General features: G+C 45.0%; 1 protein-coding gene across 1 annotated transcript in view; it reads right to left on the bottom strand.

The window, feature by feature from the left end:
- The window catches only part of YY1 (YY1 transcription factor), a 28,180-nt gene extending 17,809 nt beyond the window's left edge, over positions 1 to 10,371 (bottom strand). The window contains exon 1 of the mRNA XM_080931110.1: positions 8,826 to 10,371. Within this exon, the coding sequence (XP_080787236.1) occupies positions 8,826 to 9,495 (670 nt within the window). The 5' untranslated portion in view covers positions 9,496 to 10,371. The remainder of the gene's footprint in view (positions 1 to 8,825) is intronic.
- Between the last annotated feature and the right edge of the window lie 5,050 nt (positions 10,372 to 15,421).

The following is a 15,421-nucleotide window of genomic DNA, read 5'->3' as shown; positions in this document are numbered from 1 at the left end:
CATGAAAAGGCTGAGAGCTCTCCAGGTCTAGCAGTCAAAAGGGGAGTTTCCCCTTGTACTCAATGTGTACTAACTAAACAGGTTTTCTCATAGTTTTTTGGTACCTGATATAGGGCATGTAATAAATACTTTCCTCTCCTGCCTCTTCTCATGATCATTTCTCCAACACCCAGAATGAAACCCCAAGATGTTTGGTTCTTACAGCACATCTACCACTCACAGCTTTTTTGTTTTGTTGTTTCCTCACCCATTAAAGAACAAGAACAAAACTTACTTTACTAGATTGGTAGCATGTTAACATGCTAATTATTCTATCTGGAATGTGATGGGAGTTGAATACAAAAAAAAAAAAAATTTTGGGATAGAGAGACAGAATTTTACTATGTAGCACTGGCTGTCATGGAACTCACTAAAATCCACCCTGCCTTTGCCTCCCAAGTACTGGGATCAAAGAAGGTATGTGCCACTATTCTCAGCACAGATTCTTGCTTCTCTTTTCCTCCCTCCTCTGTTTAAATGGGATAGTAGGTCTCAGACTTTGGAAGTTAGGGATAAGGGGCTACAACATTCTTTGGCTCCTGACCCCTACATAATCACAATTCACAATGTCTTGCTTCCTAATCACCTCTTGTCTGAGGTGCCTCTCCCTCTCATTCCTTCAGGTGATCACAAGGACACTGGTATAATTATATTTAGGGCCCACCTAGATAATCCAAGAGCCTCTCTCTGCCTCAAGAACCTTAATCAGAAGTATAAATAAAGCAACAATAAGATTCCAGGAATTAATACCTTGATATATAGAATTTATTTTTTTCCCCAAATTTAAAGTAACCGTTTATTAAATATTAAGTACTGACCAAGAGATGGATCTGGGTCAGAAAAATCCTCAGAAGTTCCCAGATAGAACAGTAGAATTTATTTTTCAGTAAAGCACAACATATTTACTTAAAGATTTTAAGCTGAAGATTTAACATATGGAACCCTTTTAGTTCATCCCAGAACCATCACCACCACCACACCACAACCAAACCTTCAAAGGTAAAACTCTCACTCACACGCAACCTCACACTCAAATCACTGAATCTAAATCTTTCCTTCAGTTCATATTTCTAAAGCCAGAACATCAACAACCTACTGAAATAAGGTATTCTCCACCAGGCTTAAAGAATACTGAGCTCAACAACCATAGCAAGCACATCGAGAAGATGGAAGGGCAGGGCATGGTGGTTCACACCTTTGATCCTAAGCAGAGGTAGGAGGATATCTCAGTTCAAGACTAATCTTGTCTGCAGAGCAAGTTCCAGGATAGCCGGAGAAACCCTGTCTTGAAAAACTAAAAAAAAAAGAAGATGGGACATCAGGAAATTTCAACTAAGGAATAAATATTTCAAGTTTTACACTTTTTAGACATCTCTGGCAGATCCAAGAATCACTGTGAAAAAATAACATGCTGGTGGAAACAAAGTCTTCTTTAAGTTTTCGGGACAAGCAAGAGTGCCATTTGGAGGTCAGAAGACAATAACTGAGAAGTCAACCTTTACCTTCAACCTTCAGTGGAACCTAACTAGGATTGCATCATTAAGCATCAAGTGCCTTTTGCACAAAGCTATCTGTCTGGTCTGCCCTAACACAACATGGAGAATATATATATACCTGACTGCATTCAAGAATCAGTCCCCTTCATGTAAGACAGTCACACTTTTTACCTTTTGTGGCACTGGGGTCAAACCTGAGCTCACACTTGGCAAGTATCTGACTCCTTAGCTCTAAGGCACAGCACCACTCCTTTCCTTTTTAAATATTTATTTTCATTTTATGTATAAGTGTGAGTGCCTATACATGCATGTACAATGCCCTTAAGAACCAGAAAAGCATCACATCTCTGAAACATGGGTTAAAGGGCACAACTCTATTAGTGCTAGGAGCTGAACCCAGTGTTCTTAACTGCTACACCACCTTCCTCAAACCTCATTTTTCTTTCCCTTTGAAACAAAATAAGGAATTGTTTATCACTGATTTAAAAATGAGATTTAGAGGGGGAAGGCAAAAGGTGCTTAGAATAGGCTATTATATATAAGCATGACATGAATATAGGTTTCTCAAAGAACTGGTTTTTTTTTTTTTTCTTTTTAAAAAGATTTCTTGAAGGCCAGCAAGATGGCTCAGTATTAAAGGCACCCAACAACTTGAATTGGATCCCTAGAAATGACATGGTGGAAAGAATCAACTTCTGAAAGCTGTCCTCTAAACTCCACTTGTGCATGTAATCTTCCTGTGCTGTAAGCCTACCAATGATAAAGTCAGTCAAAGCCCACCTTCTCAGTTTTTCATCTTGGTATCAAGTAAGGACAGTGTAATTTTAATTTCCCTTTTCATTTTCATTGCCAGGAAGGAAGCTCACTCGAGTTGACACCAATGATTCTGCTTCTATTTCCCCATTTACATACTTACCTACTCATTCAAGAACACACTTGCTGGCTGGACTGAGTACCCATGCCTCCTATCTCTGACCATGGTGGTTTCATTTTGCTCAAAAGACATCATCCACAGCACTAACACCACCCAAACACACACTGAAACGGCGGTGTTCCTTATTCAGGAACAACTTGCTCAAGAATAACCTTTACCCACATTAGAAACCACAATGCAATGCCAAATCCTAGCACTCAGAAGACAGAGACAGGTGGATCTCTTTTCTGAGTTTGAAGCCAACCTGGTCTACAATTGTAGCCAGGGCTACACAGAGAAACCCTAAACCCTGGGCACAGTTGAAGTAACAGGATGGTCATCTCAATTTTGAGGGAGGGGTGTGGCTCAGTAAAGCTCTCAACAAGTGTGTGGGTCCTGGGTTCTTCCCCAGCACGGAAACAGATAAAATTAAGTACATAATTTCCTATAAAAAACTTGGTCATTTGTAAAGAAGTACAATTTCTCTGCTTTAAAGATGAAAACGAAGACCAGGGCGTGACTAAGTGATTAACTGTAATTTAATACACATGAAGCCCGAATTCAATCCCTCGTAAGGAAACAAGATAGAAAAGAAAAATTAAGCCGGGTGTGTTAGCACACAAATATAATTCCAGCACTCAAGAGACTAAGTCAGATTTTCATGAGCTTGAAACCAGGCAGGGCTACACTGCAGAATTCTGTTTCAAAAAACAAGATTTTAGGGATCTCCTACTTCATTTTAAACACTAAAGAGATGCCTTGGCCAGTGCTCCCTAGAGAGCAATTATGATGTGGTTACCAGTACAATTCCCCGAAACCACTGGGCTGTTACTGAAAATTAATCATAGAGTTGATATGTATCTCAGTGGGAAAGTGCTTGCCTAGTGTGTGCAAGGCTCTAGCTAGATCCTCACACCACAAAAAGCCATAACTTACTAACAGGATAGTTACAATTAGGGAACAGCCACTTAGGGGAATGGAAGTGTGTGTGCGTGGGGGGGTAACATTTGAAATGTAAATACAGGGAATATACAATTTTTAAAAGGGGGGGAATGGCCACTCATATTTAGAGACCAAAGGATCAAGGGCATATATGTACCAGTACACCAGCTTACTACCACCTAAGATCTCCCTACTATTCCTAGTAACTTAACTAATAAAATTAATGTTTTTATGTCCAAATCCTGTTTTAGATATCAAATTTTAAATGTAGTTTTAAATGAATGTGTGTAAACAGCACCCAGAAACTTGACACAGGAAGACTGCCTTGAATGAAGCCAGCCTGAGCTATCTCACAAATACTGCTTATAAGAGCATGGGGGGGGGGGGGCACAGCAGCGGCAGACAACAGGACTTGGATTGAAGAGATGGTTTGGTAAGTAAGACTGATGGACCCAAGTTCAGAGTTCAGCTCCCATGTTAAACTCAAAGCTGGGGGAGGGAGGAATAGAAATAAGACACACAACATCCTTATCTGACCTCTCCAAGCCTTGCATATGGCACAATACACACACATACAGAAAAGAACTGTAAGGTATGATGAGTCTTTTCGGATAAAACTATACAATACAAATTCCAAATATTCAGAATTTTGAAACTATAAAGGTCCTACTTTTTTATTCTTCCGATTTCAATTAGTCTTACTCTTATTCCAAGTGTGAGCAAGAATAGAGCCACCTGAACAAAAGGAGGGGTTATACAAAAGAATGCAGGAAATCTTAGGATTTTCAGAGACTGGACTGCTTAAGCAGACTTCAAAACAAACAGAAATGCCTTTGTAAGCAACCACCTGGGCATACAGGGTAGGTCTTTGTTCACTTTTTAAAATGAGCATATTTTTGCCTGCATGTATGCACCACATGTATGCTTGGTGCCTAAGGCCAGAAAGTATCAGATCCCATTAGGACAGTTGAGTCACCACTCAGGGCTTATAATCAAACCTGGTCCTTCTGAAAAGTAACCAGTGCTCTTAACCACTGACCCAAGTCTCTGTTTTTTATCAAATTTTTTTCAAAAGCTTAAAATGCTTGGAAGTAGACAGGAAAGGAGCCCTGACCTTTCCTAAAAGCAACTTTTCTCCTGGTGGCAGAAGAGAGCAGTTGACAGTAGCAACTATAAAGTTAATAACCTGCAGGGGACAGTCAAAGGTCACAGAACTTAACAGGCTGGAGCTCCCATTGACCAGACCAGAACTGGGGTCTAAGACTGGGTGTGTTGTTTTGGAGAATTCTGGGGATTTGGTTGCATGAAAATGTATGATTGTGGTCTATCTACTCTGTGATTAAAAACCAACACAGTAAATGAGATCACCACAGAACTGGCAATATCCATTACTGACAAGCCTTGAGTTTTTCTAAATGTATAAGATAAAGGAAAATGTAACAATTTGGTCTTATTTCACTTAATGTTTTTTTCTAATGTCACGTCACTGTCACTCAATTCTAATGTTACTCAACTGACTATATATTAAATTTAACAAGAGATAATTAAAGCCACATAGGTTTCTCTCAAAACTTTATGTTTTTGGTAAGTGATTTTCTTCATTATTAGTTAAATAAAAATAAATTCACTCCTACATGATTCTGATAACTATTTCCGAAGAAATACAGCTCTGTCAATGAAGAAAGAAACCTAAACATCAATTTGGAAATAATTACAAATATTCAAAACACGGGAAAAACTCTAAATACTGAAATGTTTAGGCTTTAGTTTTATCCACAAAAATCATTATATTATGGGTTATCATTTAGCCACTAAAAAGGGATGAATATCTGCTAATCCAGATACAAAAGAGCAAATGTTTTCTGACTCTATTTGCATAGAGTCTGGGATAGGTGAATTAGTGGGAAGAAGAGGACTGAGGAGTCACTGCTCATAGGTCTGTGAAGCAATGATGGTGATTTATGATTATAATCCCAATCTGGGCCACAATGTTAGACCCTTGCCTCCAAAAATCAAACAGACAAACCACAAATTGGCAGGTTGTAATGGTACACTCTTTAGTCCCAGCACTGGAGAAGCCAGAGGATATTGGATCTCTGAATTTGAGACCAGCCCAGTCTATATAGTGAGTTCCAGGCCTACGTGGAAAGATGAGGTCTTACAAAAGCAAACAAACCAAAAAATGAACTGACTGTTGTGTAGGTTTCTTAAGCTTTTAGGTGACTGAAACTTCAAATCTTGCAGGAAAGTCCTAAAGCAGGAGGATAACTCAAAATATACAGGAAGTCCCTGAAACTGACTAGACTCTCTAGGTCCCTCCTTACCAGAATAAACAATAAAAGTTGAGACTCAACAGAAGGAAACTGAACTACAAAGACATTCAGGCCAGACCATCAGCCTAGAAGAGGTTTAGGCCAACTGAGGCACTTGGAAAGGGAACTCTCCAATCTGTGGAGCTGCCTGAAGGCTGTGCAATCAGTGTGCTCCAGGTTCCCAGCCTTGTGGAGCCTCACAGCAGGTGGACTTTGGTAACAAAATGTCTTTCGTCATTTCTGCTCCTGTAAGTGACCCCTCACTCATATTTCTAAAAGTAACCCAATAAAATTAATTGGTTCACTTTGGTGGCTAAACATCTGTGAGTAAACTTGTATTTCCCCAGAAGTCTTGTCACAACATCATTGCAGTATCTCTTGATAAACTAATGAACTATGAAAACCAAGAGGGAAAGGAAAGGAGCAGGCTTCTAAGCCTATAATGCTTAAGGTACTTTCAACTACAACCCCCACAAAGAATGCTGTCACTGTTCAGAGGATGACAAACACAAAAGCAAAGAGACCTACAAAATCTGTAGTATCTGGTTTTCACAAATGTCTACTAAAATGTGTTAAAAACAACAACAAAAACTAGAGATGCAAACAAATAACTAGTGTTTTAAGAAGACTCAACATTGTTTCTAGGTTGTAGTATCTCCTACTTTTTTTTTTAAAAGTGGACATCCTTTTTTTTTTTTTTTTTTTTTTTTAAGATTTATTTTATGTATGAGTACACTGTCACTGTCCTCAGACACACCAGAAGAGGGCATCAGATCCCATTACAGATGGCTGTGAAGCTCCATGTGGTTGTTTAGATTTGAACTCAGGACCTCTGGAAGAGCAGTCAGTGCCCTTAACCACTGAGCCATCTCTCCAGCCCTTCTCCTACCTTTTATTATACTCAGGAAGCAGAGACTGATCTCTTGAGTTCAGGCAAACCTAGTCTACAGAATGAGTTCCAGACAGCCAGGAGTACGAAGGAAAACCCTGTCTGGAAAAACAACAAGACTACCCAACATGCACTATCTTTATGAGAACTGCTTATGTAAATCTGTGGCTTTTTAGTTTAGTTAATCTAATGCACTAATTTAAAAAAACTACGCACTGTGGAGTTGCAACTCAAATGAAGTCTATTGCCTACCATAGCAACCTACACAACATGACCCTTCACTTATTGTAGTTTTAATTTAGTTCTGAAGAATAAATTATTTTCAGAATCTGAACTTGAGACATGAATAGTTGACCACACACTACTTAGCTCCTTTTTACTGCAAGCCACAAAGGCAAGGAAGAAGGATCATTTACCACAAGACATTTTTGAGGAAATAGGCCATCCCTTGCTCTTGACATCAAATATTTATACCCACCGTTTTTTTCAGACTACTCAGTAACATGCTAGACAATTAAGAAATAGACACTAAAATGTCAAGCTGCTCTATGTGCCCTTGTAAGCAGCTAGTCATACAGGGAAATAATGACTAAATGCCAACTGAACTGTCAATTAACCCACATTAGCCAGGCCCCTTACCCCCCCAAACTAAACACACACTATTCATCAATACCACACTACCAAGTGTTTTCTTTCTGAAAATACAAATTAACAACTTGATAAGATCAAATGAGTCGAACATGTGAATCGAGTTTTATATAATGTACCCGGTACTCCGAATTTGGTAAATTCATCTAAAGCTCTAAACCTGCTTTCATTATCTCATTCTTATTAAAAAGGGGAAAAGGCTTTTAAATTAAAGATCTGAGTGTGCAAACTACTGTTATCGACCAAAATGTGTTGAAGGCACTGGATAACTATCAGTTCATGGCTAGTTAAGTTGCATGCAGCTCCTGATAAACTCTTGTGCAGACTGTAACCAGAGATTCATTCAGTGAAGAACAGAGCCCTGAGCACTTCCTATTAGAGCTCCAGAGTGCTTTCCCTCTTCTCTGAACCACAGACCCATCAAGCTTCCTGTCACCTGGATACTACTAACGACCAGCTTTACATATACTTTACTTATTCCTGTAAATTTTAACAAACCACATATTAAGGCTCAAGTGTTACGCTCTCAATTTCAAATTTAATTATCAGATGAGCTACATGAACTAGGTACGGTGGGATTATTCTATCTAGCTGGTTTCTTAACAACGAAGCTGGCTGGCTAGCTTGTTAACAGTACTAGGATATAGTGAACAGTCTAACAAACAGCCTTTCCACAGCTCTAAATTGATTCTACTCTTGCAGAGAAGGAACTCTTCTGTACCCTATAGTCTCCCGGACTTTCGCTAAAAGCCATATTAAAGCAGTAAAACCAATTATCACCTTTTTGGTTCTTTTTGTAGGGAAAACAAGACTACAGATATTGAAAACCGTAAGATTTTTATTAGTTTGGAGGCAAATATCCTAAGCTGTGTAAACTAGCCCAGCCTATCTGCAAAGGGCCCACCACTTAAAAAACAAAATTCACAGTGCGTAAGAGACCAGTGAAATGCCCCAGCCCTTCCTCTTCGTAACTCCCGTTCTGGGTCGAGCAGACTGGGAGCGCGTTGGTAGCGCGGGTGACAGGCTCCAACGGCCGCCGAACCCGCACACGAGAGCCCTACGTGCCACCCAAGTCCCGCCCCACAGCGGCGACGGCCGAGGCCAGCGTGACCGCGGGGCAGCTGCGACGGGCTCTGTGCCGCCCGCTCCGGGAAGGGCTTCAGGGAGACTCTACGCGTCCAAGGGAGCGGGGCGGGGCCCCGACAGCCCCCGGAGGACGGCGGAGGAACGGCGCGCGTCCGCCCTGCGCCACGGCCCTGTCAACGCCCGGCGGGTGGTCCGGCGCGGGGCGGCGCCCTCAACCGGCCCGCCGCACGTCCGTTGGCTCGGGCGTGGAGGGGCACCGGCCCCTCCCTCTCCGCCCGCCGCCACAGCCCGCTTCCGCTCGCACAAACTACGCCATTGCGGCCTAGCCGGGCGCCGCCCCTCCCCCGCGCCGCCATCTTCGCGGCCCGCCGCCCCCGCCATCTTTTGGGGCCGCCATACTTGCCCGGGCGGAGAAGATGGCGGCGCCCATCACACACATAAAACATGGCTTCCCTTCAAAACAAAAACATCCTGAGCAGCGGCGCGCTGCTGGCACTCACCTGAAGACCACATGGTGACCGAGAACTCGCCCTCCAGGGTCTTGATCTGCACCTGCTTCTGCTCCCACTTCTTATTACCCGGGTCGGCGCCGCCACCGCCCGCCGCGCCGGCCCCGCTGCCCAGGTAACTCTTTTTGCCACTCTTCTTGCCGCCGCCCTTCTTAACGCGGCCGCCGCCCGACGAAGACCCGCCACCGCTCTTGCCGGCCGCCGCCACGGTGACCAGTGTCTGCTCGATGTAGTCGTCGTCTCCGCCGGCCGGCGCGGGCACCGGAATGAGGATCTGGTCCTCGAACCCGTCCTCGGCGCGCAGCCCGTCCGAGTCGTCGCCACCCACTACCTCCTCGCGCGTCTGCACTAGAATCACCTCTTGGTGGTGGTGCACTTGGGTCGGGTCGTCGGTGACCAGTGGCTGCAGCGCGATCATGGGCGGGTGGTGGTGGTGGTGGTGGTGATGGTGGTGGCCAGCGTGCCCGTGGCCGCCCCCGCCACCGTGGTCTCCACCGCCACCGTCCTCGTCCTCTTCGTCGTCGTCCTCCTCCTCGCCCACCACTGTGGTCTCGATAGTCTCCACCGGGATGGTCTCCACCTCAATCTCATGCAGTTCCACGATCTCGGCTGGCATCTCTGAGCCGTCCGTGGCAATATAGAGGGTGTCGCCCGAGGCCATGGCTGAGGGCTCCGCCGCCACGGCCGCGGCAGCCTCGGCTCCTGGGCTGCGGGAGGGCGGGCGAGGAGGCGGCCGGCCGTGGGGAAGGAAGGCAGAGGGAGGAAGGCAGCGAGCGGGCGGGGGGGGGAGAGGGGGCGGGCGGCGGGGGAAGGGGCGGGCGCGGCGGCCGCGGGGCTTCCCCGCCTCCCGAGATCGGTGCGCCCCGCGCTTGCTCGGCCGCTGCCTGTCCTGCTCCCCGCCTGGCTAGCCTTGCCTCAGCTGCCTGCCCTGGCCGCGCCTCCTCCCGCCCTCCGGGCCGGCGTTACGCTGCCCCCTTCCTCCCTTCGCCTCCGCCTCCTTCCACACAAATACCAACTCCTCAACCCGAGCCCAGATCTCGCCGCCGCCGCCGCCGCCACACTCTGCTCTGGTTCGGCCTCGCGAGACTTCCGCAGCGGTCTCGGCCCGCCCCTCTTCGATCCCACTCGCTGTTCTGGCTCTCGCTCCTCCCTCTCTACCAATCGCACTACTTCTCTAGTCGCTGAGGCCCCGCCTACTAAACCAGGCTCCTCCCGATTGGGGCCGCTAGGGAAGGGGGCGTGGTGGCCCTCACGCGCGCTGGCTGGCCCCCGGCGCGTGACGTCAGCTCCGCGCCGCCGTCACTTTGCGGCGCTCCGCGTCGCGCGGCGGTCCCTGCCATCCACGGTGCAACAGTGAGAAAACCGCCGCTTGGGGCCTCAGTCGCTGACAGGAGTGGGGCGTCGGCACTGCGTTTTCCGCCTCAGGAGCCGGCGAACTTTCCGCGCGACCCCGGCGCACGGTAACTGGAGCTGGGGTGAAGGGGGGCGCGTGCCTGGGGCTGGTGTGCTGCCGGCGGAGCGTGCGAACAGCGGCCGTGTCGCCGCAATAAAGTCTGCTCTGACGAGAAACGCCTGTGCTTGTTTTTTGTTTTCCTGTTTGTTTTGCCTTTGACTCGAGGTTTTGGCGAGTGGTGGCACCGAAGGCATTACCCGTCGCGTGCTGCCCCTGGGCTCTGTGGGTCGCGTGCCGGTGGGCGGTGCGCTAGGGCGACCCCGGCAGGCGGAAGCGGCGCGCGCAGCATAGGGTTCACCGTTGGAAGTGTGTCCGTTATTCTTTTATGACCCGCGGAAACCGGAGACCGAGCCGTTGGGTGCCTGTTGGAACTAAGGTTCTGGGCTGTTGCAGTAGTGCGACTGTACTATTGTAGCCTTCTCAAAAATTCCTTTCTATCTTTGGATGATGTGCCACAGGCTTCGCCTGTTTCTCGCTCGTAAATATTCCTTTTGCCCAAAAGTCTTTTGCATTTGCCTCCTTGAAAATTCCATGTCTCTTGTGCTTTCCTCACTATAATTAACAGCTTAGTTTTTTCTGGTTCAAATCATCTAATTGCTTAAAATCTAATTGCTTAAGATGCATTGTAGCGAAGTGTTTCTTCTGTGCATCCTTTCGGTAGACGAGGTGTGGTTTAAAGCAACATGAGATAGGAATTGAAACTTAGAGCTAGACAGGAAAAAGTGGGATAGTTTTTTAGTTGTAGAAGCTAGATATCTTTGTTTTACGTTTGGATCTTAACATCTGGACTACAAAAAAAAAAATACTTACACCCCTGAAATCAATGCATAACCCCCCTCTCTTTCCAGCTAACCCCTCTACTTTATGTCATATTTGTGTGTCTGTCTGTCTAACTCCCAGTAAGTTACATTACCATGGTAGTGTTTGTAACCACATGTCATTCCGTAGCTGTTGCAATATGGAATTGCAGGGAATTGTTTTCTCTTTGTGTTTGGGGTAGGTCAGTATGGTAGAGTGGGAAGAGTTTGTATAGGTGGAAGTTACCAGGTTCTTTCTATGCTTGATAAGGGGTTGAGTGAATCTAGTACATGTGTGAGGCCAGAAGTGATAGATGCTTTGATAAACAAGAAGCCCGTAGGCAAGAGAGGAGGTTGGCTCTGAACAGAGTTCACTACTGCTTACCTAGCTTTTATTTATTTTTAGTTAGGGGTGGTCTGAAACACACAAGTGCAGCTGTCCATAGAAATCAAGAGATATCAGACTCCCTGTAGCAACCACCAATGAATGTAGGTGCTGGGAACTAAACTCGGGTTCTTTCATCTATCTCTTAGGAAGAGAGTTGAAAACAGAATCCATCCTAGATTCATAGAGTAAAGACCTGAGAGGAAGAAGCATCCCAGCTGTGACTTGGAAGTTGAACAGAATGTGAAGTGTTGAGGCCAGTGCTGCTGTAGTTTTAATGCAGGCTACTCTAGTAATAAAAGTCAGTTGATGACTTTATAAACATTGATGACAAGTACTATATATGAAAATATTAATTAACCAGTGCACAGAAACAGCAGAGCACAGCTTATATTTCTCAGCACTTTAGGCAGTACTTTTTTTTTCATTTTTATGCATTTTTATGAGCCATTCTTTGTTCTGAATTGACAATTAAACTTAGGGGTTAATCGTGGAAACTAAGCTAGAAATGTAGTTTTCCTATGTGCTTAGTATGTGCAGGGCCCTAGATTCTATCACTGCCACTCCCAGTAAGGACCACAAGGCCATTGTTAAGAAATTAACCTGCTAACACCTAAGGGAAACAGTAGCCCAGAGACAAGGAAAGGAGACAGCTCCTGTTCCAAGTGAACCACATTGTAGCAGGCGGTTGCCTTTTCACAGATCCTTTCTCCCTTGTGTAGTTAAAGGATGGAGGGGAAAGCAAGGACTTTATTCAGATCAGTCATATACATCTTAGTACTCCCAGCTACTAGAAGGATTGCGTAGTGTTAGGAGCCAGCCTGAGTAAAAGTTGGTTCTCTTTAAAACACAATCATGGTACACTGTTCCACCCGAGGAGAGAATTGGGAGTGTTCCTGTACTGTTCTTCATAAGTGGTGTGTTCATTGTACTCAGAATACTAGTGTAGAGTGCCTGAATGTTTTCCTAGTGATTTTCTGGTCGATCATACCCAAAGCAGCCCTCCCCATGCCATTTAATACCTGCACACTGTCACAGCCCTTGCCTCTCACCTGAGGTATACTTGGTTAAATTTAGTCACCTCAACATCTCTTATTTGTATGCGTGTGTTTAAGTGTACACACATGTATGCAGGTGTGTTTGGAATCTAGAAGAGGGTGTCACATCCCTTGGAGTTGGAGTTAGATGTAGTTTTAGCTACCCAGGTTGGGTGTTGGGAACCAAACTTCTCAGCAAGAGCCCCAAGAACTCTAAACTACGGAGCCTTCTCTTGCCACAGCATCTTTGTATTCTGACCTGCACAACTGCAGTTGCCTTCATCATCACTGCTTCTCACTTGCTGTACTTCTGTCCTTATTCCTAATAACTGTTTCTCATCCAGAATCAAAAATGTCCTGCCATACCAACCTTTTCTCAAACTGTCCCCTTATTTCTACCCAAGACCTTTAGTAGTGTGTGTTTTGTGTCAGGGTCTCTGTAGCCTAGGTTAGCCAGACTCAAAATCTTCTCACCTCAGCCTTCTGCATGCTAACTTTACAGGTGTGAGCCACAGTGCTCCACAGGCCTTTAGTTTTCTAATCCATCCTTTTCTAGACTAGAAATTTTATCACCTTCTGCTTCTGATCCTACAATCATCTAATAAATTTCAACCCTTGGACCACTGCACACATCTCTACTAATGGAATTCTGGGATCTGTTGGGGAAAATAGTCATGTAGGCTCTAGTACCAGCTGAGTATTTGATGCTAAGTAAGAATTATTTTGAGAGCCAGGGATGTAACATGAATCAGTTGATAGTGTTTGCCTAGCATCCATGTTCCACACACCCCTCGCCCAAAAAGGAGTTTTGTGTTTGTTAATTATAACAGTCTCTCACAGCCCCAGGTAGGCTCAACCCCTTTTTGTCCTTGAAGTTGAACCCTGTCCCTTCTCTCTCTGTCTCTGTCTCCTACAAGCTTGGATTACAGGCTTGCATCTTGTACTTTTGTTTTCAAGTTCTTAACAAATCTACTTAGATTCATCTCCCTAATGTAGAATTCCATGGCTTCCTACTTGAGGGAAGTTGAAGGGGCCAGACATTGTGGCTTATCTTGGCTACATAACCATCCCCTTTTCTTAAAATAAAATCAGATGGGAAGATTCAGAATTCATCTTCACAAATGCCAGTGGTTTCCATTTCCCTCATGAATTGATGAGGAGGAAGTTCCTTTCCGGCTAGCTCCCCTGGGTCACTTGGTCTGCCTGGCTTTAGCAGTCAACCTGCATGCTGACCATTCTCAACTCTGGTTTGGATGAACTCAAGGGCTCTGTGTCCCATTGGCTTCTCCAGTGAGCCTGCCTCCTCATCTCAAGCTTCACCATCTTCACCTGCTTCATCTCAGCCCTTTGACTTACTGCTTACCCCCAATTGCCCACAACCAAATTCTGTAAGTCCCACGGCTTTTCTGTGGTTGTGATAAATACTGTGACCAGAAGCAGCTGGGGGAGTAAAGGGTTTCTTTAGCATACACTAAAACTTAACAGTTCATCAAATCTGAGTGGGAACTTAAGGCAGGAACTGAAGCAGAAGCTATAAAGAATTGTGCTTTAATGGCTTGCTTACTTTGGCTTGCTTGATTTGCATATACTAGCCAGGACCACCTGTCCGGGGTGCTACTGCCCACTGTGGGCTGGGCCCTCTCACATCAAACACTAATCAAGAAAATGCCCTATAGGCACACCTGTAGGCCAGTCTGTTGGTGGCAATTGAGGCACCAGTTTTGAGTTCTTCCCCCAGGCCCCTTGAGAAATACCAAATCGATAAGTTTACCTTTTAAATACTTCCCAACCATTCATACCCATTCTGGCTACTCCTGTCCATGAAGTCTCAGAAGTTGGCTTACTCTGTGCTCAGTTCTCTCCCCAAGCATTCCTTAATTTTTCTGACATTAGTATGCAACCCGTTGCTTGTTCAGCTTTTCTGGAATTCCCAAGGACCTCAGGACAGATGCTTCTCAGCAGCTGAGCCTCGTGTCACATTGTTTCACTCTCTTGCTAAGTATGTCAAAAGCTTTCTCTTCTTGAAAGGTAGTTAGGATGACATCTCTTGTAAGCATCCTTGGAATGTGTGTTTTTTTTTTTTTTTATCACTCTGCCCAAACTGTTGTCCTCATACTTAAACTATAAGAACATTCCCATTAGTGTTTCTGCTTTTCCAAAGAAACATAATTTAAAAAAAATTATATGTATGAATGCTTTTGCCTGCATGTATGTTCCTGTGTTTCAAAAGAAACATTTTTTTTTAAACTATGTCTGAATGTTTTTGCCTGCTTGTATGTAAGAGAAACCAGTACTCTAAATCTCTGAGCAATTACTCTACCCCTGAAACACATGTTCTTTGTGGCCTGGACACAGTGGAAAGAGCTAGCCTAATTCTGGATATTGTGGCCCCCTTGAAACAAAGACAGTTGAAGGTTGGGATACTCTGGGGCAGATCTTTGTTTCTGTAGCTCTCCATGGTTCTGAGCACCTGGCCTGGTGAGGGAATGACAGTCTCATTTGATGGGGTTTAGGGAAAGGGAAGAAATGTTCTTTGAGGCTGAGTCTAGAAGGAACTAGCCCTTGTGAGAACATGGGGCCTTCGTTAGTAAATACTTAAAGTCTCTTGAGTGGCATAAACTGCCACACTTGTAAGCAAACAATAAGATGAATCTGTCACTTGGTTTGGTTGACAGTGCTGCTGGTCCAGCACTTTGTAAACCATCATGGTGTCCCGAATCTATATAGCTTTTCCTAAGATGGAGGGAGAAGATTAAGAACAAGGTTATCCTCAAGCTACGTAGACTTGGAAGCTGTCCTGGGATGTGTGAGACCTTATCTCAAAACAAACAGGGTGGGACTTGCTGCTCTTGCAGAGGACGGGTTCAATTCCCAGCACCCACATAGTGGCTCACAAACACCTATAAATCCGTTAC

This window comes from Micromys minutus (genome assembly GCF_963924665.1).
Source record: "Micromys minutus genome assembly, chromosome: 1".
NCBI classification, from domain to species: domain Eukaryota; kingdom Metazoa; phylum Chordata; class Mammalia; order Rodentia; family Muridae; genus Micromys; species Micromys minutus.
This window is presented reverse-complemented; position numbering and strand designations above follow the sequence as displayed.